This window comes from Phacochoerus africanus, chromosome 7 (genome assembly GCF_016906955.1).
Source record: "Phacochoerus africanus isolate WHEZ1 chromosome 7, ROS_Pafr_v1, whole genome shotgun sequence".
NCBI lineage: Eukaryota > Metazoa > Chordata > Mammalia > Artiodactyla > Suidae > Phacochoerus > Phacochoerus africanus.
This window is the reverse complement of record NC_062550.1, coordinates 9,034,264-9,059,478: the sequence shown is the minus strand read 5'-3', so window position 1 is coordinate 9,059,478 and position 25,215 is coordinate 9,034,264. Positions and strand designations below refer to the sequence as shown.

Below are 25,215 nucleotides of genomic sequence, written 5' to 3'. Positions count from 1 at the left end.
CCGTGGCATATGGAGGTTCCCAGGCTAGGGGTCTAATCGGAGCTGTAGCCGCCAGCCTATACCACAGCCACAGCAACGCAGGATCTGAGCTGCGTCTGCGACCTACACCACAGATCACGGCCACGCCGGATCCTTAACCCACTGACCAAGGCCAAGGATCGAACCCGCAACCTCATGGTTCCTAGTCGGATTCGTTAACCACTGCACCGCAACAGGAACTCCCTAATTTATTTTTAAAATTTTGGCCACACCCATAGCATGCAGAAGTCCCCAGGCCAGGGATTGAACCCATTACCCAGCAGTGACCTGAGCCACAGCAGTGACAATGCTGGATCCTTTCACCTCGGGGCCACCAGGGAACTCTGCAGCTTTTCCTTTTAGAAGGCAGTGAGGAGTGGAGCTGGGATGTTTACCACTGAACTCCGGAAAAGTCACTTGCATGAGCTCTCCGAAGGCCTCGACGGGGGGGGTCCAGCGAGGCTGCCCCACACTTTTGAGGAGAGAGTCAGAAGCGGACCTCGTCCAGCTGTCCACCACCGAGGGAACAAGAGGAGCGGTGGCTCTCAGGCATGGTCCAGGGAGCCCCGGGCGTCCCCAGGACCCTTTACAGGGGTCTTGGAGGCCAAAAAGTTCACATAATGATGCTTAAGATGTTGTTAGCCTTTCCCACTCTACGCCCTCATAAGTGCACGGTGGAATTTTCTAGAGGCTACATCCCACGGGTTACTGCAACAGACACTGCAGAAGCAGATAGGGGGATCCAGCTCTCTTCTATCAAGCCAGACATTAAAGAGATTTGGGAAAAAAGAGGAAAAGGAAAAACAAGACCAATTCTTCAGAAAATACAATTCTCTTTCATGACATGTTACTTATATTCCTATGTAATAGGTTGATTTTTTTAATGAATTAATGCATATTTTAAAACTTTCTCCATTTTTTTAATATGGCAAATATTGACAGATATAACCTATATACATAAAAGCCCTCTGGGAGTTCCCTGGTGGTCTAGTGGTTAGGATTCGGCATTTTCACTGCCATGGCCCAGGGTCAATCTCTAGTCTGGGAACTGGGATCCCACATTAAGCTGCTGCATGCTTTGGCCAAAAAAAAAAAAAAAAAAATCTCTTTGGGCTTCTCAAAAATTTTTAAGAATGCAAAGATTCACGACACCAAAAGTTTGAGAATTGCTTGTGGAGAGATTAGTACCGAGACAGAGGCTCAAATTCCTGGCTCCCGACAACCTGGCTGCGTGGACTTGAGCGGCTCGCCATACCCTCCCTGTTTGGTTCCTTCCGAGGGCTGGGAGAGAAGGATCTGTTCCAGGCCTCTCTCCTTGGCTCGTAGGTGGCCGTCACCTCCCCTCTATGTCTGTTTCCTGGCCCCACTTTCCCATCAGTAGCACTGGATCAGTGCCCATCCCAATGGCCTCATTTTCACTTGATTGTCTCTGTAAAGACTCACTGTCCAAGTGCAGTCATAATCTGAAGCACTTGAGCTCAAGACTTCAACATAAAAATTTAGGGGGATGAGGGCGGTGGGGCTGGTTCCGGAGCCGCAATTCAACCCATAACACACTGAGGCTAAGTGAGAGGTCGTGAACAGAAACAGATCTTCAGGGTGGGAGGTAGAACCAGATCCCCCACCAGACAGGCAGCAACAGGGACCCTTGTGATAATCCTGGACGTGCTATGGGCTCGCCATGCCTGGGGACTAGGAGGGGCCACAGAGATAAAGTTCTGGATACACAGCGGCTCTAGCCCTGAATGGCCGATTTGGCTCAATGTGAAAGTCTGAACCAAGATAGTGGCAGCCCCAGATCAGCCCGCTCTCAACTCAGGTCGTGCTGTGAAAGCCAAAAGGCCTCTTCTAGGTTTTTGTTTGTTTGTTTAGAGAGTGTGGAACTCAAGCCACAGCATATTGGCTCAAACACAAAACCTGGAGCTGACACATGTGACAGGCCTGGCTCCCTTCTGATAAAGAGATAACGTGTTCTATCAAGCTCTCCTCCTCTCGGGAAAGGGATGGCTTACTCAAGCAGGCCTTTATCTGGAATGAGGAGCATATTGGACCCCCGGCATATCAGCAAATCACCCCATCCCTTCCTCTCTGGCTATAAGAAGCAGCAGCCAACTTCCACTGGGGTTGGCTCCCTCTGACCATCAGGAAGTCATCCTGCTGTGCTAGCAGCATTTCCTATCTCAATAAACTCTTCTATATTCTTCTTCCCACCTGCACCAGGACCACAACAGGGAAGTATAGTTTTTTCATATATGTATATCAAATCATATATATATATATATTATTTATGACAGTTATAGGGATGGAGTAGGCACAGGTAGGTTTAGAAGTCCCAATAAAGGACCACAGATAATGAGGGAAATTTGGGGGACCTTGGGAAATCACTGTAAGTAAATAAATTGCTTATAAAAGCCATCAGAACAGGGCAGGCTTGCTTGATGAGTGGAAGTGCCTCAGGGCATTGGATGGGGAATGGGATGAGGCTGCATTCAGATTCAGGATTTAACAAGCTGACAAGGACGCCTGGCGCCAGCCCAGTGCACTGCCAAGAAGTCTCTGGGAGGCCTGGGCACGACCACAGCCTCCTCTGGGATGGAGATGAAGATGCAGTGTCGAGGAGTCTGAATCCTTATTTAAATAAATTTACTTATTTACTTTTGCTGCACCGCAGCATGCAAAAGCCCAGGCCAGGGACTAAATCCACACCACAGAAGCAACCCGAGCCACAGTAGTGACAATGCCAGATCCTTAACTGATAGGCTACCAGGGAACTCCCTGAATCCCCTTCTGGATTTTTTTTTTTTTTTTTGGTTTTATTAAGGCCACGCCTGCAGCATATGGATGTTCCCAGGCTAGGGGTCCAATTGAAGGTGTGGCCACTGGCCTACGACACAGCCACAGCAATGCTGGATCTGAACTGCATCTGCAAGTTACACCACAGCTCAGAGCAACGCCAGATCCTTAACCCACTGAGCGAGGCCAGGGATCGAACCCGCATCCCCACGGATGCTAGTTGGGTTTGTTAACCACTGAGCCAGGACAGGAACTCCCCCTCTTTGATGTTTAACACTGCAACTTACAAGCTTCACCCCTCCCCTTCCTCTTGTGCCCCACCCTCACCCGGGCAAGCTGCTAAGAAAGCCTGGGTCCCTTCTTTGGCACCAGCAAGAGATTCAAACCACACAGGCCCCTGCTCAGCACAGGAACGCTCAGCCTGGCCCACCTTCAGCTGTAGGAAAACCCAGGCCAGTTTCCTTTCCTGGCTCTCTCGGGCCATTCTAGACCCGAGAGGCCCACCCCGCCCATCCCACCGACTTCGTTTATGTGCATAATTAACATCTTCACGCTCCTGGTGTGCGGGTGGCATCAGCCTCAACCTCTGAACTGAATTTTGGGTGCAGGTCCGTCTGCCTTTGCAGGCGACCATAACTGATGCTGCAACTGCCTTGGCATAGGTTTGAGGAAGCAGCCAGAAGGCTCGGGTGGGTGGAAATTTGGGGATGGTTTTATCACATCTGTCCATGTTCTCTCGAAAGGGGCAGCCTGGATCTTGGCTCTGTGCCCGTCAGGGAGCACTCCCCACAGAGAAGACCCTCAAGAAACAAGAGCTGGGATGACCCATCTACCCATCTGATGCCAGCCAGCTTCTGTCCTTGTCCCCCCGCCCACACACACCCCCCCACCTGGTGCCTACCCAACAGGCCCAATAGAGCAGCCACAGTGGAGGAAGTGGTGGCTACACCTGGGGCCACCAGTGTGGGCTTCCTCTCAAAGGAAAAAGCTGGTGCCAAGCCTACTTACTGTAGCTGGTGGATGCCCAGCTTGTCAGGGCAGACACTCTGGTGAGCCCTCGCTGTGGTGCCATCCTCCGAGGAGACTGGTGGGGACTTCACGGCAAGGTGATGACTCTGGACTCCTTTCCCACTGGAGGGCTTGGCTGTTGATGCCTGTCAGGCTGGACAGGACTCAGGATGTGGGTTTGCCTTCCCTGTTCTCAGCGTCTGTGCCACCACCACTACCATCGCCCTGTGGAGCTGGGGACTTGGATCCGTTTCTCCTTCTGCCACTGCCACTTCCACGGCCGTGGCCACCACCGTCCCTCACCTGGGTGGCCGCAGCGGCACCTGACCTGTTCACCCGCTGCCTGACCTGCCTCTTCCCAGCCAGTGTCTCTACTCTGCCAGGGATGGACCCAAGTATAGATCTGCTTGGAGGGCTCTCCTGTCACTCCTTTTTGCTCTGACCACCACTCTCTGGGTTCAGATGGGGTGCTGAGCTTGGCTGAAGAGAAGAGCAGATGAGCGTTAGCCTGCGGCAGCTGTGGGTGCCAGCACCGGCGACTGGAGAGACCTGGGATGCAGGTTCCACAACAGAGTATGCTTGGCAGGAAGCAGAGAAAAGACCAGAAGCACTGCCTGGCCTCTGAGGAGCCCGTGTAAGGACCTTGACAGTGGGCACCCCCAGCCGGGTTTCCACCCCCCAGCCACTGCCCACCCGTGGCCAGAACGCATCTGCACTCTACCTCCGGAGGGCTCAGAAAACTGAAGGACACGTCCAAGAGCACGGCCAGCGACTGGCAGCCCTCTGCTCGGCACAGCTGTGACACCATCTCAAGGAAAGATCGAGTGCCCGAGAGGTTTTTTTAAAATCATCTTTAATGTATTTTTAATAATTTTTTGCCTCGTTTACCAGATAAATCATCTAAATAAATAGATGCTGTACAGTCTCTTACCAATATCAGTACAAAAATAAACCCACACTCTGCATCCGCTCTAGCTCTCCCTGCACACGCGCACTCGGCAAAGGCATGTGCTTGAACCGACTCGCGCCCCCAACCCTCCCGAATACATTCATGTAGTCAGAACAAAGCTTGATGCTCATTCTGTGCAAAGGCAGCGTTCTTGTGCTGAGACCTGGAGGCCAGGCTGGCCGGTTATGAAGCAAAAGCTAAACCAGCTGATAAGCGAAGCGCCTTCCCCCAGGCCGGGAGCGGAGAAGGAGGCTGGCCCTGGGGCCACCATCCTAGGAGCGGCGGCGGGTGGTCCTCGAGGGGCCCGGTCCTCGAGGGGCAGCATTACAAGCGGCTGTGCCAGGGGCGGAGAACATTCTCCTGGCCCCACCCCCCAGCAAAAGAAAAGTACCGACCGGTCTCTCTACATTCAAAGCAGGTGGGGGGCTGCGGGAAGGAAAGACAGGTGGTCCAGCTTTTTCGAACCCCCCCACCCCACCCCGTGAGTACTGGCCTTCTAGGGTGGCAGGAGGGTGGGGAGGCAGGTCATGCCCACCTTGCCCCCTCACCCTAGCCCCGCTGGGATGCTCGGGGCTGGAGGAGGCCTGCAAGGCTGCTCCCAACCCCTCATAGAGGTCTCGGTTCTGGGTCCTGGGTGGGAGGGTCCTAACCCCCTGCAGCCCGGCCCCCAGGCCGCCTCTGCTCCCAGGGCTCAGCCCTCCCAGAGGCCATGAAGGGCTGAGAGAGGCAAGCAGTGCTCTGCTCCAGCGGGGCCTCACCCCACACAAGGGCTGCCCCCTCCCCCAAACCTGCAAACTGCATGAACAGCTCCTCCAAGTGAGGCAGGAGGAGGCCCATGTCCCCTGGGGGGTGGGGACTGTGACATCTACTGGAAGCTGCCAGTCCCAAGGCCAGAGTCCCTGCCCACCCCCCCTCTGCCGGGGGCCCCTGAACTGGGACAGCCTCCAACCCAGGCTGCCATCCTGTCCCCTGGTCACCCGCCACATACTCCTCTAGACTCAACCCCCTAGGCCGGGGGTGAATCAGGGGGAGGGCGCCATCCCCCAATGGAAGCACTGAATTGACCCTGGACAACAAAGGATTGAGGAAGAGGAGGAGACAGAGGCTCAGGGTTCTGGGATCTTGCCAGCAGGCTGCCCAAATAAAAATTGGGTGCAGGCTGTCTTTGGTTCGGGAACTTGGGAAGAAGGGGTCTAGGGGAACACTGCCCTATCCGAGCCTCAGAAAGATTCTGCTGACTTCCTCCGGACAAAGCAGAATGTGGCACAGCCCTGGGGGAGGGGACAACGGGGAGCAGGGAGGGAGCCAGGCTTTCACTTGCTCCCCTGGTGCCCACCCCAATCTGGCTTTTTCACCCCTATAGGGACTGACAGGGGAGAGAAGTCCCTCCTCACTGCCAGGGGAGCAACTACCTCTGTGCAAACTAGAAATGGAGCGCCCCCTCCCGGCAGACACAGCCCCCAGTCGGGGTGTGGGGCTTGTGTGTAGCCTGAACCACCATCCGCTGTGGCCCGACCACAGGAAGACATGGCAGAGGTGCCCCCACAAGAGAGCAAGGTTAGCCCCAGCTGCAGCATTGTGGGTGGATGGGGAGGAGACGCAGAGTGGAAGGAGGAAGGGTGTCCGGAGGTCAAGGGCTGCCCTGAGAAGGTGGTGGGATGCTCCCTCCCTCGCCGACCACCCACACCCAAGTCTGGCTTGGCTGAGTCGGAGGGGAGAGCAAAAAAAGAGGGGAGAGGGAAGGGCTGGAAAGTCACCTGAGTCAGAGAGAACAGGAGCCCCTGGGGGCTCCAGCGGGTGCACGGCGCACCTGCACAGACACCTGCACACCTGCGGCCGGCCAGGTGAGACCACGAGACTGCATCTGCACGCCTGGAGCATCGGAGACCATCTCGCCACCTCCCCCGCTCCACTCCCTGACCTCCCCAAGCTGCCACCCTCCCCTGCCCGTCAGACCCTTGCCCTCCACTGAGCACAGCAAGCACACTGAGCTGGATGGGTCTCGTCAGGTGAAGCGCCGGGCGAGGTGAGGTGAGGGGGGGTGTCCATGGCAAGCTCTTTTGTGCTGGGAATCACCCCCCATTCACCTGGTCAGGGTTCTAAACAGGAGGTTTGCAAGACCCACTGCACACATCTGTGGACACGCACATGCAGTCCCGGGGGCACGAGGGGCAGTGTGCACACACCTGCGTGGCTGGGTGGGCAAGCGAGCGGTTTTCACAGGCTGGGGAACGGGGTTGGGAGGGGGGGCCTGTCAGTGGCAGGGGCTGGGCTGGCAGCTGCCCCTAGGGGAAGGGATGGGACACGCCCAGCCATCTCCAACCCTTCCCGGCCCCTGAGCTCTCGGACCCAGACACTCTTGGTCAAAGCCAGCCTTTGTAGCCTCCGTAGCGTCCCACAAAGCTGGAGTGGAAAGTTCAAAATAAAGACACCCTCCCCCCACCACACACACACACCAAAAAAAAAAAAAAAAGAGGAAAAGGGGGAAGAAGCAGAAAGGCTGGGGTGGGCAGCCCCAGGGGAGGGCTCGGGCCTTCCCTCCTCCTCTGGCCCCGGGGCCAGCTGCTGGGGCTGCTGCTGTTTAAAGAAGAATGGTGGCAGAGGTGTCCCGAGGAAGCTGGCCCTGTCCCATCCTGCCCTGGAGATGACACCCCAAGTGACAGAGCAGCGCCTGGCCTCCCCAGGCCCGGACCCAAGGCCTCTCTGTAAACGTGGGCACAGAGAAGGGTGGGGGCGGGGGGTGGGAGAGTGTTGGGTTCTAACCCGCTTCTCCTGTTCAATGCTTTTTTAAATAAAATAATTACCCCGCCCCAACCCCTCCCTGTATCTGGAAGTCCCCACCCCAAGCCCGAAGGAGAAGAGTTTAAGAAGAGTAAAAATGGTGACTCAGAACTTCCCGCCGCGGTCTCGGAAGAAGCCCTCAGCTGCCTGAGCCTCTCGGAAGGTGACGGTGATGGAGTTGGCGGTGATATCGGTCACTGTCACTTCACTTGAGGGGAGCGTGGGTGTCCAGGAAGGGGGCCCCTCGGCCAGATCTGCATCTGCTGCAGCCATGGGACACAGACAGACAGACAGATGGGGGACAGTGTTGGCAACGGGGTGGGGACGGTGGGTATGAGTGCGGGCATGTAGACCGCCTCCCACCCCACGCCACCCCCGGGCCAGAGCTCCTTGCGTCTCCAGCCAGGTCAGGGCCTAGCGTAAGGCTGGACACACGGGAGGCGGACGCACACTAGACTGACCTTCCCTGGCTGGACACAAGCTCTGAGGGGGGCCACAGAAAGAGCTCCGGGCTGGGTGCCAGGGTCCCGCAGGTTGGTGTGGCCTCGGGAGCACCCGGGCCCTCCCTGGGCATTGGACCAGCGGGACCAGACGACTCCAGGGTCCGTGCTCGCTCTGAGGGCCCCTGAGCCTGAGCCTTGGGGCTGGGCTGCCTTACCCTCCTCTTCGGGGGGCTGCTCAGCAGGCTCCCACTCGCTGGCCGCCTGCAGGACGTCCGGGGCCGGTGACTCCTGCAGGAAGAGCTCCCGTCGATGGCTGTGACTCTCCAGGTTGGGCCCGCGGGGCGGGAACTTCTTGCGTGAGAGCCGCAGGTACTTGTGGGCCTTGCGGGGCTTGCGGAGCGGGAAGGGCAGGGTGGGCACCAAGGGGCCCTTGTCCGCCAGCTCGGGCGCCCCTGCCTTGACCACCCCCTCAGGGCTCCCGCTGCCGAGTGGGCGCGCCAGGGAGAAGCAGAGCTTCTCCTTGCCCTTGGCCTTGTGAGAGCTCCGCAGGTCCATGCTGTACAGCCGCTGCGGGGGCAAGCCAGGGCACGGCGGGTCAGCCCTGCCCTCCCGCCCACTGCCGCGCCTTCGCTCATGCTGTTCCTCCCGCCCGGAGTGCCCTTCCCCATGTTTCACGGCTCAGAGCCAGCCAGCACCCACCCCGCACCCCAGCCCAGAGCGCTGCCCCTGACCAGCCCCAGCCCCAAGGCCTGGACCGGCTCAGCCTTCATCTAGGCCCCAGAGTACAGCCGCATCTCCGGGCACTGTGAGTGGCTCGGGGCTGGGGCCTCAGGCACATTCCTTTGGCTCACAGCAGAGGGGCACACAAAAGGTACAGACTGCAAACTGACCAACAAAGAACAAACCTGGATTTATGAGGCAGATAAATTAAGGAGTCTGGGTTTGTTTTTTTTTTTTTCCCTCTTTTGGGGGCCGCACTTGTGGCACATGGAAGTTCCCGGGCTAGGGGTCAAATCAGAGCTACAGCTGCCAGCCTATGCCACAGCCGTAGCAACGCCAGATCCAAGCTGCACCTGCGACCTACACCACAGCTCATGGCAACACCGGATCCTTAACCCACTGAGCGAGGCCAGGGATGGAACCTGCGTCCTCATGGATACTAGTGGGGTTCATAACACGCTGAGCCACAAAGGGAGATCCCGGGAGTTATTCTTCTTTATAGGCAAAGAATCTTTCCTTCTAAAGGGTCCCCAAAGCTGAAATGGCCGGCTCACCAGGGAAATGGCATGAGGCACATGGTCCTGAATCTCTTGGGACAAGTTCACCAAGGGGTACACACAGCTCTGGGTTGCACTGTGTCACGCAGCCACCCAGCCACAGGGCCGGTGCACTGCCAGTAGCCTGCAGACGCCCCTTGATCGCTCCAGGGCACTCCCTGGCTCTGAGCTGTGATGTGGCCCCGTCTGGGTCCAGCCCCCTGGTGATGCCCTGCCTCATTCTTGTTATGGTGGGCTGGAGGGCACATTCTCCCATCATTCAAAGGCTCAAGTTTTATAATTTTCGCATCTGTCTTTTCAACTTTGGGGGGGAAATTTATACAAATCCAAGAAAGACCCTTGGTGCTAGGATGTTGGGAGGGCCTGGACCACTGTGGGACCGAACCTTCTCCTGCTCGCTGTCCCTGGAGGCCAAGGGCTCCCAGAAAGAGAGTGGGGCCAGAAGATGGGGCCTGAAGGTCACATCTCTCAAGCTGGGGGCAAAGATCCATCCAAAGATCCATCCATCCATCCACGTGCAAGCTCCATTCCCTAGTCCCACCTGCCAACACTCCTCACCCGGCTTGGGCAGCGGTTGTCAAGGGGATGGGAGGAGGGCTGAACTGGGAAGAGACAGCAAAAAATACTGCAGTGCTAGGAGGGCTTATCCTACATGGAGCTTTACGATAACCCACTCCTTCGGCCTGGCTCGTAGGCCACCACAGGCCTAGTAAACCCTTACAATTCTGTCCTTCTCTACCTCCCGTGAGAGAATTAAGCTGCTCATGGACCCGGGAGCACCAGGAGTCAGATCGGGGTTTTAATCCAGCTGTGTGACTCTGGGCAAACCACTGGCCTCCCTGAGCCTCAGTGTCTCCATCCATGGAACGATGAAGCAACTCTAGCAGCCTGCCTCCAGGAATTCATAATGGGTGGAGCCCTGTCTACACGGAATACTCTGCTGTGGGACCTCCGAGGCTAGATCATGAAAGACACCGTGCTTCATCCTTGCTCACTCTCTCTATCAGATCACCCATTCTGGGGGAGACTGGTGGCCACACTGTGAGGCCACCCAGCGGCCCTACGGAGGGTCCAGCCGTGAGGAGTCAGGCCTGTCAACATCCAGCACTGAGCTGCTGGGCACAGGGGTAGCCACTCTGGGGACAAATCATCCAGCCGCGGTCAAGCCTTCAGATGAGGGGACTTGCAGCCAACATCCTGACTGTAACCTGAACCAGAACCACTAAGGCACCAGCTAAAGCAGATTCCCGACCCACTGAGACTGTGTGACATATGATGAGTGTTTATTGCCTTAAGCTGCTTACGTGGGGGGTGATTTGTTACACAGCAAGAGATGACTAGGACACCTTCCCTGCAGGTTTGGTGTGCAGGTGGCGCCTGCTCCTTCGAGAAGAGCATGGAGCACAGAGCTCAGCGTGGAGGCGTCTGACGGATGCTACTTTCCTCCTCGGGACCCAGTTCACACCAAACCCCACGGAACAGGCCCACTGCAGGAAGGAAGGCCTGTCTAATCTGGCAAAAGCCTCAGGTGATCTACGATCAAGAGTGGACAGGAGGCTGGACAGGGCTCACACCGCACATGGGCCAAGAAGCCTTATTTTTTGGCTTCCAATTCCCCGTGGGCCTTATTAGCTTAAGGACAGCAGGTATTCTTATCATCCTGATTGTACAGATGAGAAAACTCAAGCTCAGAGTTTGGCCTGGAACCAGCTGACCACCCTGCTTCAGGCTCCACACTCTTTTCAGAGCAAACCAGTGAAGGCAGCAAAGTGTCCCCAAGACTTGGGTGCCAGAGTCTAGACCCCACCTGGGACAGAGGCTTTCCTTTCACTCAAAATGTCCTGTCAAAAGCCAGGACATTCCAAGCTATGCTTCTAGAGTTCTGTGCATCTCCTTTTCTGGGATTCTAAAATTCCAGGCTGCCCCGTTTCCTCAATTCTCAAGTTTATGCTTCTGAGCTTCACAAATACCACACTTTGTACTTTGGGGACTTTCCGCATCCAAAAGGCTTACTTACAAGATTCTAAGCTTTCAAAATTCTAGGATCCCCTGAGCCATACTCCCACCCTCCCTCCCTCCACAGCACCTCCCACCTGTGGGGTCTCCCAGGGCACCAGCCCCACATTCTGGCTTCTCCCAACTCCTCCCAGTGAAACTTGCCCACTAAGTGCCCCGTCCCCCACCTCCCCACCACAGTGCTCTGGGTGGAGCCAAGGCGGTTTAGTGGTTCAGCTGAACTAGCCACTAGCCGGTGCATTACACGGATGGGGCAGGGGCTGGTGGGAGGAGCGAGGGGGCCCTGTGGGTGGGCGCCAGAGCTGGCAGGTTACCTGCAGCAGAAGCCGCTTGGGTTTCGGGCCTCTCTTCCTATAACCCGACGCTCGGTCTCTCTCCTCCCTGGGGTGCAAAGCAGGTAGCAGAAGAAAAGGAAACACTGGTGACATTTAAGGGAAAGCAAGGTACCCGCTCCACCCGGCCCCTCTGCTGTCTATGGGGGAGGGGGAGACCCTCCCCAGGCCACCCCCAATCCTGGGTCAGGGCTCCTCCCGTTGCTCTCTTTAGACCATGGCAATGGGCCATGAGTTCAACTCCCAGGGCTTGGTCTTCCCATCTGACTAAAGGTGAGGGCACAGCCAGGGGTCCCAGCTGCTGAGGTGGGACTTGGTGGCGGGGGGGCATCTCCAAAAATATGTGGAGCCATCTTCATGGCTCCAGGGTCGTGCCAGAGCTGTGCTCTCCGTGCGCTGGACACACCCCCAAAGCAATGTAGTTCCAGTGTCCACTCTTAGGACACTGGAGTTTCTACACTCTTAGTATAGAAACCTCAGTCAAATTTGCCTTGTCCCCGGGGAGCTGATGGGAAGGTCGATGCGGCCTGTTGTACCTGAAGCTCCACCCAGGTCTCCCTCCTTCCCCCGTTTGGCATCTGCACACACTTGAGCGGGGGGTGGGGTGGGGGCGCCCACGTGCCTGCATCAGCTGGCTGGGGAAGGGGAGGGCAACTAGCCTGTCCCCAGCAGATGCCAGACTCTCTGCAGGATGCCCTCCTCACAGTACAAACACACAAGATACAACCTCAGGATATGCCCAAAGCCACACATGACACAGAGGATAACATGCCAGAGACCCCCAAACGTGCTGGAAGTGGTGGGAAAATTCAAAGCCATTTCATTCTATTTGACTTCATTCCTCGCACAATTTCGAGGCGGTGGTTGCCACCCCCTCCCAGACCTCAGACTCCAGGGGCATCTGGCCAGGTCAGGCCTGGGGACCCAGTCAGGGCCAGCGGGGCACGCCTGGAGCCTGGGCCACGGAAGCTGCCTTCCCATTTGCAGCACCCCTGCTCCTGCCCCCGCAGACCGAGGGAGTGGGGGGCGGAAGGGGAGGTGGGCGCCTTCATTCCACCCGGCCCTCCCCTACCAAGGGCCTGCTTTCTGTCAGCCCTGGGTGCCTCTGCCCATCCATGTCCGTGTCCAGGGCTGTAGCGCTCAGTGTCCTCTCGGCCTCTCCCCCTTAGAGCCCCTTGGCCAGACTCCTTCTGAGTCTCTTAAAAACCCTGCAAAGCAGGTGTTCAAATGGTTATCACCCCCTTCCAGCCCCTGCTCACCAAGACCCAGAGAGGAGGAAGTCAGGTTTAAGTGGGTCTGCAGGGTCTCCAAGCTCCTCGTTTACTAGGAACGACTGACGGTTCCGACTCATCCAAAACAACAGCCAGCTCCTCCACCAGGACTCCCAGGGCCCTCCCTGAACTGCCCCCGCGCCCCCCATGCCGCCCCCAGGCCCCACCCCCACCCAGCTCACGCCGCTCGTCGGGCCAGCCACCCGCACAGCCACGCCTGCGTCCGCCCAGAGCCCCTGAGCTCAGTGGGCTCTAAAATACCCACTGGGCTCGTTCCCTCGCTCAGCTCAGGTCTCAGGTCAACACGGCACCTAAGCCCCCCACGGAAAGCAGCAGCCCGTCTGGGCAGCGGTCAGCACGACCGTATCACTTACACCTGCCGGCGTACCTTTCACTGAGGGGCTCCACGCTGGAGCGTGAGCCCCATGAGGACAGGGACGTTTGTTGGTTTCGTTCCTTACTGTGTCCCCAGTCCCTAGAAGAGTGGCCCGCACAGAGTAGGACTGCAATAAAGACTTGCCGAACAAATGAAAGAATGAACTGGCTGACCCCTACGCCCACGCTTAATGGTTTGCCAAGCGCCTTCACACACCTCTGCTCCCCGCGAGGGCCCAGGAGGTCAGCACTGTTACCCCCATTTCACAGGCGGGGAAGCTGACGCTCCCAGAGGAAACAGGCCCTGCCTAGCACCTCACAGCTGGTGAGCGGCAGAGCCAGGCTGCTGACCCAGGCCTTTGACGCCTTCTGGGACATTCCACTGGGTTCTACCAGGGTCACGACCCTTTGGGGTCAAGGCCCCACCAGTTCTCGGGAACCAGAAAGAAGCTGTGGAACAGGAGCACTGTGGTTTTTTAAGGAAAGAAGAGTGGGGATGTTTCCTTTGAATCAGCAGGAGACCTCCTGGGGGACAAGGGGTCAGAAGGCGGCGAGGGGGGCAGAGGAAGAGCATCACCTAGAGTCAGGAGCCCACCCAGGTTACGTCCTCGGTGGGCTACTTGCCAGCTGTGAGGCTCCTGGACAAGTCCCTTAGCTCTTCCGAGCCTCAGTCTCCTCACCTGTCAGGTGAGATCCTCGTCCCTGTCTCAGGACGTGACCGAAAGGAGCCAAATAAAAATGATTTTATAAAATGGTCTCGCAGGGGACAGGGTTGGTGGGTCCGGGAGACGCGGAAAGACTGGGCAGCCTGCTGGCAGGAGGGCAGGGACCGCTGGGGCAGAGGAGAGTGGCCAGATTACGCGCAGAAGGCGCTCCCGCCAGGAGGAGCCATTTGGGGCAGTGGCTCCCTGCTAAGATGTGTCCAGAAGTCCGAGGCCCATCGGAGGAGCTGCCAGTCACGAACCACCTGCAGAGCACTGGCAGGTGTGGGGGACTGAGGGCCGGGGGCAGCTCTGCCCACAGCCAGGAGGTGGCCAAGCAGGAGATGGGCACTGAGGTACCCTGGCTCCAAAGCCGCACTCCCTGCCCTGGCCTTTCTTGAGCTTCATCAGACTTAGTGAGAGGACCTCTCTGGGGGAGCTCCCTCGGGTCCGTCACAGGGCACGACTGATCCTGCTGCCCTCACATGCAGGGCACCTCTATAGCCATTTTCACCTTCTTCACTGCAACTGAACCCCCTGCCTTCTGAAGAAATCGGGAGGCGGCTGACAAAGCAGAGAGACTGAGGCCTGGGGTGGTTGGCAGGGTAGCCACCATTACCAACAACAGGAAAGGGACAGGGCCCTCCACTGCCCTGGGACCTGGTACCCACGCCCTCCCCCAGCTGCAGACTAGACTGGGCTGTCCCTGCCAGACCCCTGCCCCCCACAGCCAGGACCCTTGTTCAGAACCAGGCCAGCAGCGCTCCCCATGAAACCTCAGAGCCTGCCTTCTGCCCGGCCCCGCGGCAGGCTGAGCCCCTTACTTCTCCTCATAGGCCATGACCAGGCGGGGGTCCAGGATGTGCTCCTCCGGCTCCCACGTGCTGTACCTGCGGGGAGAGACAGGAGGTCAGAGCTGCCCTGCCCACTCCCCTTCAGAGGCCATAGCTACTCCACCAGGACCCACTGTTTGTAGGACTTTGCCCCTTCCTGGTCCAGTGTAATTGTCACCTAATCCCATGAACTATCCCTGGCCACCCAGACTAGGTCAGGGGCCCTGTGGGGGCTTCAATGACACCAGAACTCCCCCCACCCTGGCACTGAACTTATAAATGACTGTGTCCAACTCCCGACTAGACCCCCACTTTCACCACAGGTGAGGCGGGCGGGCCCCCAAGCCCTCGGATTCTCTTCCTATGAGAGCCAAGAGCATATGGTGAAAAGCAGGAGCTCTGGGTTCAAACCCCAGCTCTGCCCTTGCTAGCTGTGCAACCTCAGGATAGTCTACTCAGTGTCTCTGTGCCGATTAAACACGTTGATATGTCTAAGTGTTAAGTGCAGTGCCTGGTGCACAGGAAGAGCTCTGTGCTTATCACTGCTGCTGTCACTGGTCCCCCGGACGCCCCAGCCCCAGCAGGGCCTCTGCCTGAGCTGAGCTGCTCCCTCCTGGCTGGGCATGCTTCTGCACCATCCGGGCCAGGTCTGAGGTTCCCTGTCTCAGAGCCTGAAACAAAGCAGGAATTTGGGAAATGCTGGGTGACTGAATGGTTCAGTGATGCTACAGCAGGTCCCCAAGGTATTTCCACATAGGATCTTGCACCACTTCCAGGCCAGGCACTGTTCACTGCTGCGACAGACCTGGGCATTCCCAGAGCTTGGCCATCTTCCTGCCACCTGCACTGCTAGTTACTCAGTATCAGCCTTTAAATCAGCTCATTTTTCTTTTTTTGGTTAAATTATTGTATTTGTTTATTTATTCATTTATTGTCTTTTTGCGATTTCTTGGGCTGCTCCCGCGGCATATGGAGGTTCCCAGGCTAGGGGTCGAATCGGAGCTGTAGCCGCCGGCCTATGCCAGAGCCACAGCAACGCGGGATCCGAGCCGAGTCTGCAACTACACCACAGCTCACGGCAACACCAGATCCTTAACCCACTGAGCAAGGCCAGGGATTGAACCCGCAACCTCATGGTTCCTAGTCAGATGCGTTAACCACTGAGCCACGATAGGAACTCCCTAAATAATTTTATTTTAAAAGCCAACTTTGGGAGTTCCCGTCGTGGCTCAGTGGTTAACGCATCTGACTAGGAACCACGAGGTTGTGGGTTCAATCCCTGGCCTTGCTCAGTGGGTTAAGGATCTGGTGTTGCCGTGAGCTGTGGTGTAGGTCACAGATGCGGCTTGGATCCGGCCTTGCTGTGGCTGTGGCATAGGCCAGCGGCTACAGCTCTGATTCGACCCCTAGCCTGGGAACCTCCATATGCTGGGGGAGTGGCCCAAGAAAAGGCAAAAAGATAAAAAAATCAATAAAAGCAAACTTTGTATGACTTCCATAAATGGAAAAACCAGGATGACTCATTGTAAAGAGATGCTAGAACATAAAAAAATTTTAATTTAAAAACATACATATGTAGAAGTTAAGGATCCGTGGCTCAGGTAGCTACTGGGGCATGGGTTCAATCCCTGGCCCTAGAACTTCCACATGCCACACGTGCGGCCAAAAGAAAACAAAAACAAATATATACATATATGGGTATACACACACACACGCGTGTGTGTGTAAAAATATACATAAAAATATACAAATACATACATGTGTTTATATGTGTACAGGTATGTATAAACAAAACCAAAGCAATGGACTATGATTCTGGCTGTGGTTACACCCAGGACTGCAGGATAAGGAAGGTGACTAGGTGTTAGGGAGGTATTAGGAGGCAGAGAGGCCGGGCAGAGCCCCTGCCCCCCTCTAACCCGTCAAGCTAAAACCGTCCCCTTAAACCACCCAGGACACTGTGAAAACTAACAGTAGTCCAACCTATATTCCAACAACAAGCTGCCCAGGGACAGAATCCTTCCCTCCTTTCTTTCACTGACACTTCCCCACACTTGTTTCGGAGGCTGGCGGCCCTGAGGGCCATACGCTCAGGCCCCAGCAGGCAAAGTCACACCTCCCTGCCTTTGCCTCTGGGAGCGCCCTGTTAAACTCATCCTTTGAGAGTCGGGTCCTCGGAGTTTCCCCTGACATCCTCTCCACTCCCAGCACCATGAACCCTCCCCTCTGCTGCTGTCCCAGGCCTCATCGTTGCACTGCCCTGCCATACTTAGTGACCAATCAAGTTGGTGTCCTGGCTGGCAGACTGTAAACCCTCCCTAAGGCGCCCAGGCCCCAGCCCGCAGGTGTTCTGGGAACAGCTGCAGAAGCCACTGCAGAGTTTTGCTCAGCCTGAAGAAACGCTGAAAGTGAAACTGAGGGTTGGTTTTTTTTTTTTTTTAATTGTTTGGGTAAAGCCCAAACTATAAGCAACCAGAAGCTGGCAGAGACCTTCCTCCAAGGCAAACGAAGGTTAAATTTCCTCAACTGTAACTGTAGTAGAAGGGGGGTGGGATTGCGTTCCTCCTCCCCTGCCTGGCTCTCTAGACGTGCAAGTGTCTCTTCAGCGCTCTAGTCCTCGCTGCCCGGTCCACCTCCCGCCTGCCCCGCCCACTTTCTGTTGAGGTGACTGCTGTGTGGTTCCTGGCAAGTCCCTAACCTTCTCTGTACTTGAATTTCCCTGTTTTAAGAATCACCACCACCACCACCACAGTAACAGCAAGGTGCCAGAGCCGAGTACCGCAGGGATTCAGCCAGCCCTTACAGCACCCTTGTGAGGAGGTTATAGATCTTACAGATGAAGAAACCGAGGCAGAGAGGTTAAGCATCTTGCCTAGTTCCCTGAGCCAGTAAGTAGGCAGTCTGTGCTTGGAACTCAGTTGCGCCTTGGCTACCCTCTCCCTTAGCGTCCCTTTGAAAGGGTCAGAGGATTTAGAGGGGACAGTTACTGGCCTGGGACAGTAGGGGGTCTGAAGCAATGGGACAGGGGTAGACTTGGTAGCTGGAGGCCTGGCCCTGCTCAGTGCGGGGGCGGGGGCGGGGGCGGGGGGGGGGGCGGGAGGGGGTTGTTGCACAAGCACCTCCCCTTCTCTGGACACCCCGCCCCTCCTAAAGCCGAGGCCTTCAGCCGCCCTCCGAGATAGCGATGTGGGGAGCCTGAGGCTACAGGCAGGGCAAACACGCTTTGCAAACAGCCGGGCGCAGGCTGGACAGGAGCGCACAAAAGGCGGGCTCCAAGGCTGCAGAGAGGTCTGGGGCTGAGTATCCCGGCCCACGGCAAGCGCTCGGCTGTGGGGTGGGGGTGGGGGTGGACTCCACCTCGCAGCCCCGAAGACCCGCGCCCCGCCCCCCAGGCCCCTGGCTGGGCCGCCGCGCGCGCGCGCACGCATGCACGCACGCACGGGCGCGAGCTCCAGATTATCCGGCCGACCAATGGGGAGAGGGCGGAGGCGGGGACAGCGCGCGCCGGCTCGGAGGTAAACATGGCCACGTGACCGCCGCCCCGCCCCGCCCACCTCCCGGGATAAATAGGCTCCTGCCGTGCCCGGGGCGGGGCGGTTCCCAGAGCCAGGCCCGCCCTAACCCCCAACTCGGATTTAGAGCCACCCGAGTGACTCGGTGCCCCGGGCTCTCGGAGGAATGCCCCCGGCGGCGGTGAGCAAGTGACTCGGTGCTGGGGCCTCCGGTTCCTTATCCTTGAAGCGGGACTATCAACAAAAGTCGCTGTCTTTTGGAGCTGATGTGACGCGTTAAGCCACATAAAACACTTAGATCCATGGTACATAATGAAAGCAAGCAAGCGTTAATTGAATCAGTATCAAAAGCCTGGAGAGTGCAGACACAGGCCTGCCAGGGTCAAACCCAGGACTCTCTGCTGCAGCTACTCAGCCTGGCCTTGGAGGAGAAAGAAGCACCTCCTCTGACACTGTTACGGACCCTTTCTGGTCTCAGGCAGTCTTTCGCAGGGCTTGGTGAAGCTAGGGCCCCATTTTACGGATGGGGAAATGGCGATGTCCAGTTCAAATCGCTCCACCTGTATGATCTGGGGCGAGGACTCCTCTGCCAAGGGTTTCTATCTCCCCATCTATAAAATAGGTTGGTGTGAGGCAAATACATGAACCGAAGCCTGATCCTAATAGTGGCTTATTTATAAGCAGCTTGGTTACTGCTGTACCACTGACAGTATCATTGCTAAAGCTCCATGAAGGCGGTCCTCCTCCAAAATGGGGTAGCATTCACAAGTGGGGACTGGCAGTTGGAAGGAAAGCACTCCAAGAGCAGAGCCCTAGGGTCCTGAGCAGGGTGAGATGAGAGTGGAGTATCTAAGGGTCTCTGCGGGCCTGAGAGCACCCGTAGCTGATGGTTTAACATTCTCTGCCCTGTGCCCCCAGCCCCTCCAGCCCCTCCCTGAGCCATTTGCAGTTCCTTCCAAAACAAGAAAGATAGCTCCTCTGCCCCATCTGCTGGGGAGGAAGGGCACTCATTTGTTTGCTGCTGGGGAGAGAGAATAGCCAAAGCTTGCCAAGGCTTAACTGGGGCCTGGCACAGAGTGTGTGTTCATTTAAATCATGGTTTGTTATTTATATAAGCCTCCCTGCCCAGGGTGGGGAAAGGTGCTGTGGGGCAGGAGAGTCTGACTCCCCCTACTGCCCAGGCTGGCACTCCAGGTCTGCAGGGAGCAGCCTGCCCAACTACCCACTCTCCACCCTCTTTCTCAGCCTGTTCTCCAAGGAAGGCCCCCGGAGGAGGGGAGACTGAAGACCAAGAGGATTACAAAGGAGCCGTGGTTCTCCTGATTCTCCCTGTGAGTGAACCTGTTTTCTGCCAAGTGAAGTGGGGTGGAGAGTGGATGGCATGAAGTGGGTACCATGCTGCACTGCGTTGGCAGTTATATTACTGTCATGACCTCCTCACTCCAGGCCACAGTCACCCCATTTGAAAAGGGAGAGGACTGATCTAAATTATTGCTAAGGCTATTTTGGGCTCTTGTGAGCAGCGAATCCCCCAGGCCCCTCTCCTGGTTGCTGGGAGACCCAGAAGCCAAGCTGTGTAACCTACTATCAATAGCACACACTTACTAAGTGCTTGGTCCTGCTAAGCACGCATCAGGTACTCTACAGCCATCATCTAATCCTCACAGCGATGCTGTGTCGAAGTCTTTATTCCAATTTGGACACAAGGAAAGCAGAGGTCCTGCCATGTTGGGGACCTGCCCAAGGGCTCAGAGCTGTCTAGCCGTGAGCCAAGCCAGGAACCCAGGACCAAAGTGTGTAGGGGAGACAGAGATGCCCAGGTCATTTGGCCAAACAGGGCTCCCAGAATCCCCTTGGAGGTCGCAAAAGGCAGTCATGAGGGCCCATCTGGTGGTCTCAGCATGTTAGGAAAAATGTGGGCCCCAGGGCTGGGGGCACAGGCCAGCGGAGCCATGGAGGGACTGCTCTTGGAATGCCAAGTCCTTCCCTTCACTGAAGCTCTGATGGGCGGATGTATTCATTTGGGCTTAATAAAAGTGGGAGAAGGAACTTTAAATAGATAGGCACCTCTGTTTCGAGAAGCAGGTCTATAGAGGAGGAAAAATAGCTAACAGTGCCTTGAAGGCCAATGGGCTGGTGACCACACTCTGATGCAATGCCTTCTGGTGCAGAAGCTAAGAGGGAAGTGAGTGGCTAGGGAGAGGCCCACCTGAGCATCTTCTTTTTCTAGCTTTCCCGCTCCTCTTACTGCCTGGTCACCCAGACCAGAGGTCTACCTCCCATCTGCCCAATGAGGAGGGGATTATCCTTCAGTCCGAAGGTGTTTGGGAAGGGGCAGCAGGGGCAGTAGGAATGGACGAATGCATCATTTGGTTGGCCAGCCAACAACCCTAATCTTCAGGATGCCTACAAGCCTTTCACCCCACGAAGTGAAGGAGCCTATGAGAGGAGAGCAGGGCCTGGACTACTGAGCCCATTTTGCAGAGAGGGAAGCTGAGGCAACATGGGATGTCTTCCCCTTGGCTGTCTCTCACCATCATGTGCCCCAGACATTCCCAGGATCCAAATACCAGGTCAGCCCCAGTACCAGCCGAGCAGAAAAGCCCCTGGCACAGACAGCAGAAGCTCTGAGCAGAGGGGGATTCCAGGAGTCAGTCTCTAGGAGGTAGGGCTGGGGGGTGGGGCACCCACAGACCAATAGGGAGGCCCCACGACCATCTCATTACCTCCCCACCCCCAACAACTCCCTGCTGGAAGGTGATTGGTCGGTAAGAAGATCCCTGATTGGGCCTCAGAGGAGAGGTGGAGCGACTGGGAGAGGTCCTAGACCAGCTCCCTGCGCCCCCAGTTGGGAGATGGAGGAGGCCCTGAAGAGATACTCCGAAAGAGAGAGGCCAAGTTCAAGTCCCAACTCTGCCTCCACTTGCTGTGTGACCTAAGGCAAGCTGCTTACCTTCTCTGAGCCTGTTCACAGCTGCCTCACAAGGCTGTATGGGAACCTGCTCTGTAGACTGGAGAGTGCTGTTAAAAGGCAGGCTCTGTCCCTAGCTCTGTGGCACTGAGGACTGGTGCCCCACTGGCTAGACTTGTCTTGCCCAACCCCACAAACCCGCGCTCCGCACTGTACTTGCTGCAGCTTGCAGGCGCCTGCATCTTGCAGAGGCAGCCATCTCTGAAGACAGGATTCTGAGCCTTCACCTCCTAGGTGCCAGGAAAAGCCAGCAGCAGGGGAGCAGAGGCACCAACCAGAAGAGGAGGAGCACAGGGCTGAGTGGGGCCCACTTTTACCCTTACGTGCTCCAAGCCCCCCAGCTGGCAGCAGGGAAACTTGATGATTCAGTCGTGTCCACTGGCCTATTACTAGAGCAGCTGGAGTGAAAAGCTAGGCAGGAAAAGGGGTAAGAGGTGGATGGAAGGACTCACGGGCACGGGCGGGCAGACAGACACACACAAAGGAACCTTACTTTGGGGGCCATCCTTTCCACTTCACCAGATATTCGACTTTACCCTGGGAAGAAAGAGAAGCAGACACGTGAGATTCACGGATGCCCCACGACCACTCGCAGGACAGCAAGGCCCCTCACCTCTGCAGGTAGATGTCCCCAACACACACACACACACACACACACACACACACACACACACACACACACAGTCAGGGACCCCTCAACCAGATCCCCATCAACCACAGACCCTCAAACTTTGAGTGCTGTGTGACCACCAGACTATCCTCCCTGCTAGAGCACAGGAATACCCTGGGTCCCAGAGACCTCCTGGGCTTCTGGGGCAGAAGCTTGGAGCTCACGTCACATGTGGGGAAACTGAGACCACGTGGGGATGTGAACAGCCAAAGATCCAGTGTCCAGCGCCCCCATGCTGAGTCCATAATTCTCTTTCCTTTTTTTTTTGTTTTGTTTTGGCCATGCCATAAGCAGATCCTTAAGCCTATGGGCCATGAAGGAACTCCAATTCTCTTTCCTTTTTAGATCAGAAGACTCTCCAATTCCTAGAAAACTCCTCCCTGGGGTGCCCCACACGGCTCTAGCCCTGTCAGCCCCATCCCAATGAGAGGCTGCCTCTGACCCAGAGGTGACAGTCCAGTGCTCCAAGATGCTCAATTCACTCTCAACTCTAGAGACTCGGGCAGAACCCCCAGAGAAGGCTGAAAAAGTCCTTGAGAAAGAGTGATCACCTCTCCAGAGATGAAAACAGAGCCAGGCTTCTCCCATTCTCATAGATGACAGGGGCCTTTAAAACTCTGACCCCACGAGTTCCCGTCGTGGCACAGTGGTTAACGAATCCGACTAGAAACCATGAGGTTGCAGGTTTAATCCCTGGCCTTGCTCAGTGGGTTAAGGATCCGGCATTGCTGTGAGCTGTGGTGTAGGCTGCAGACGCGGCTCAGATCCCACGTTGCTGTGGCTCTGGCGTAGGCTGGCGGCTACAGCTCTGATTAGACCCCTAGCCCGGGAACCTCCATATGCCGCGGAAGCGGCCCAAGAAGTGGCAAAAAGAAAAAAAAGTCTGACCCCAACCGATGGGTGACGCCCCCTCCACCACGGAATGTTAGGTCCAAGACAGGTCACCTCCTAATACCCTAATACCTTCCCTCTCACCATACAGTTCTCTTTCTGTGTGGCACACAGCCCGGTTGGACAGCATCTATATTTATTTCCTCTTTCATTGTGTGTCTTGTCTGCCAGATTGCCAGCTCCTCGAGGGAAGGAGAGCTCTCCTCGGGGCTTAGAATGGTGCCTGGTACACAACAGATCCTCAATGAATATATTTTGAATGAATGGCTTGAAGCATGAGGCTCCTCACTCTATGGCATTACCCCCAGGGGCCGTGGAGAAGTAAGTGGGTAATTGCCGTACCTGCTCTGGCCTCACTGCGTGGAAAGCACTGAGCTTTGTGGAACAGATTAAAATTGAGGAAACTCTGGAGGAAGGGAGAAGGAGAGGCAGCCCGGACTTGAAGACAGAACTCCGCCTCGTTGCAGTTGGGGCAAGAATAGAATGTCACGGCCCACCTTGACTGCCACCCTTAGCCCAAGATGCCAGGACTGGATTTTTTTTCTCTCCAAAGATGAGTTGGCAATCAGCCAATTGGAGCTCCTGGTTCTACTTTTATCTCTAACTTGCTGTGTGACCTTGACCAGGCTACTTCCCCAGCCCGGGCCTCAGTTTGTGCCTTGGTCAAATACAAGGAGGTGAACTCTTAAGACCTCTTCCTATCCTGCCGGTAGAATTTCCCAAGGGGCTGCGGAGAGGAGATAAGGCAAAAGGATGGTGGTGCGTGCTGGGGACAGGAACTTTCCTCAAACACTTCGTCCCCAGCCTCCAGTCTGGGGCCGGATCACTTTGCAAACGTGTGCACGGCCAAAGTCCAGCCCTGAGGCACAGGGACCAAACCCAGCGGAAGAGATGCCTCCTTAAATTGCAGGGTGTATGTTTTGGAGGCGAAGGCGAAGGGGGAGGAGCTTCGTGGATGCCCCAGCGCTGTAGGCAGCTTCTCGGAGCCCGGCTGGCCTGGCCGGGCGGGGCTGCGAGTTGGGGAGGGGAAGACGGGGGCGTGCACTGGCAGAGGGGAGAGACTCGGAGGTGAGGGTGTGGAAGGAATCGGAAAAGGTCGAAGTCCAGCAATTAGACTTCAGAGACTAAGAGACGGCTTTTTCCAAAGCTCCGCCTCCAACTTCAAAGGACTTGGCACCAAGAGTCCAGAGTCCTGAGTTCGAGACCCCGATCTGCGTCGAACACACTAGGCAAGCCGTTTCTTCATTTGGGCCTCAGTTTCCCTATATTTAGAATGAGGGGAGGATGAGAAAGGATGACATTCAGGATCCCTACGGTCTGATCCTAATTTCTAGCTCTGGCGAGCTTATCTGCCCCCAGCATCCTGGGGTGACAACTTTTATACTGCTAGCCCTACAAGGTAGCGGGGGAAACTGAGGCACGGGTTGGGGATGGGAGCCCGGCAGTGCGGAGCTGCCTGGGCACCCCCGCCCCACTTTCGCCGTCGCCTCCAGCTTGAAGGTGACAGTGCTGAGGACAAGAGGGGACCCCACAGGGGTCCTGGGAGCCGCCCCCGGGCAGCCTCACCTTCCGCACGCGCTTCTTCCGGATGCTCTCTACGGCGAACACCTGCTCGCCGATGGCTGACAGCTCCATGTGGGGCGGCGGGCGAGCGGGCCCGGGGCCTGGCCGGGCCGGGCCGGGGGCGGAGCTGCGGGGCCGCGTCTGCGGCGCGCGATGCTCGGGCCAGCGGGGACCCCGTCACCCTCGCCCGGGCGCGCACGCGCACGCGCACGCGCGCACACCCCCTCGCGCTCCCTCACGCCGCCGACGTTCCATTTTTGAACCTGCGCAACGTTTTCCTCGGCGCGCGCGAGCGAGCGAGCGAGCGAGCGCGCGGGGCGGGGGCGGGGGCGGGGCGGGGGCTCGGCTCGCGCTGGGCAGGTCACGCCCCTCCCTCCCTCCCTCCTTCCTGGCTCCGCCCAGCCCCGCCCCCACTGGAGCTCCGCCCCGCCCGACCTGCGGGCTCCGCGACGCTCGCTCGAGCTGTGGGCTCGCGGGACTTATTTGGTGCAGTCGCTGCTCGGCTCCGAGCTCTTACTACCCGGACGCATTTCCTAAAATCCTCCCGGTGACTCTGAGGGGCCGGAAACGGCATGGCCCGGGTTGGGCAGATGAGGACACCGGCAGAGCGGGGAGACCATGTGCCCCACCTCGCACAAACGACAGGCGGGGTCGCGAAACGGACCCTTGGGGGGCAGGAGGGCGGGGACGGCCAAGGTTTCCCAATGCGTCGGGGCTTCTCCGCACGGTGGTCTTTCTAGATACCGGCTCCTGAGCGGCGTGATTTGGCCAGTCCTGAGCGGGCGCTCCCTTGTCCATTCTTCTGTCGGTC

The 25,215-nt window shown here is 57.1% G+C and overlaps 1 protein-coding gene across 3 annotated transcripts; it reads right to left on the bottom strand.

The window, feature by feature from the left end:
• Positions 1–4,653: 4,653 nt before the first annotated feature.
• On the bottom strand, positions 4,654–24,697 carry CBX7 (chromobox 7). 3 transcript variants are annotated; one of them, XM_047786220.1, is made up of 6 exons: positions 24,408–24,697; positions 21,774–21,817; positions 14,789–14,854; positions 11,600–11,666; positions 8,208–8,559; positions 4,654–7,809 (listed from the first exon to the last, which is right to left on the bottom strand). In XM_047786220.1, exons 1-6 carry the CDS (start codon positions 24,474–24,476, stop codon positions 7,655–7,657), a joined length of 753 nt encoding a protein of 250 aa, XP_047642176.1. In that variant the 5' UTR covers positions 24,477–24,697; the 3' UTR covers positions 4,654–7,654. The 3 variants fall into 3 exon arrangements, with proteins under 3 accessions (XP_047642176.1, XP_047642175.1, XP_047642177.1); XM_047786219.1 differs by having other exon boundaries at positions 4,654–7,812; positions 24,408–24,693; XM_047786221.1 differs by having other exon boundaries at positions 4,654–7,812; positions 8,208–8,280; positions 24,408–24,690.
• Between the last annotated feature and the right edge of the window lie 518 nt (positions 24,698–25,215).

Coding starts and splice junctions, on each gene's coding strand:
- CBX7 (XM_047786219.1), bottom strand. CDS start 24,476: ATGGAGCTGTCAGCCATCGGCGAGCAGGTGTTCGCCGTAGAGAGCATC. Junction 8,560..11,599: donor CCAAGCGGCTTCTGCTGCAG/GTAACCTGCCAG, acceptor TTGCCCCCGCAG/CGGCTGTACAGCATGGACCT. Junction 7,813..8,207: donor GCAGCCCCCCGAAGAGGAGG/GTAAGGCAGCCC, acceptor CCATGGCTGCAG/CAGATGCAGATCTGGCCGAG.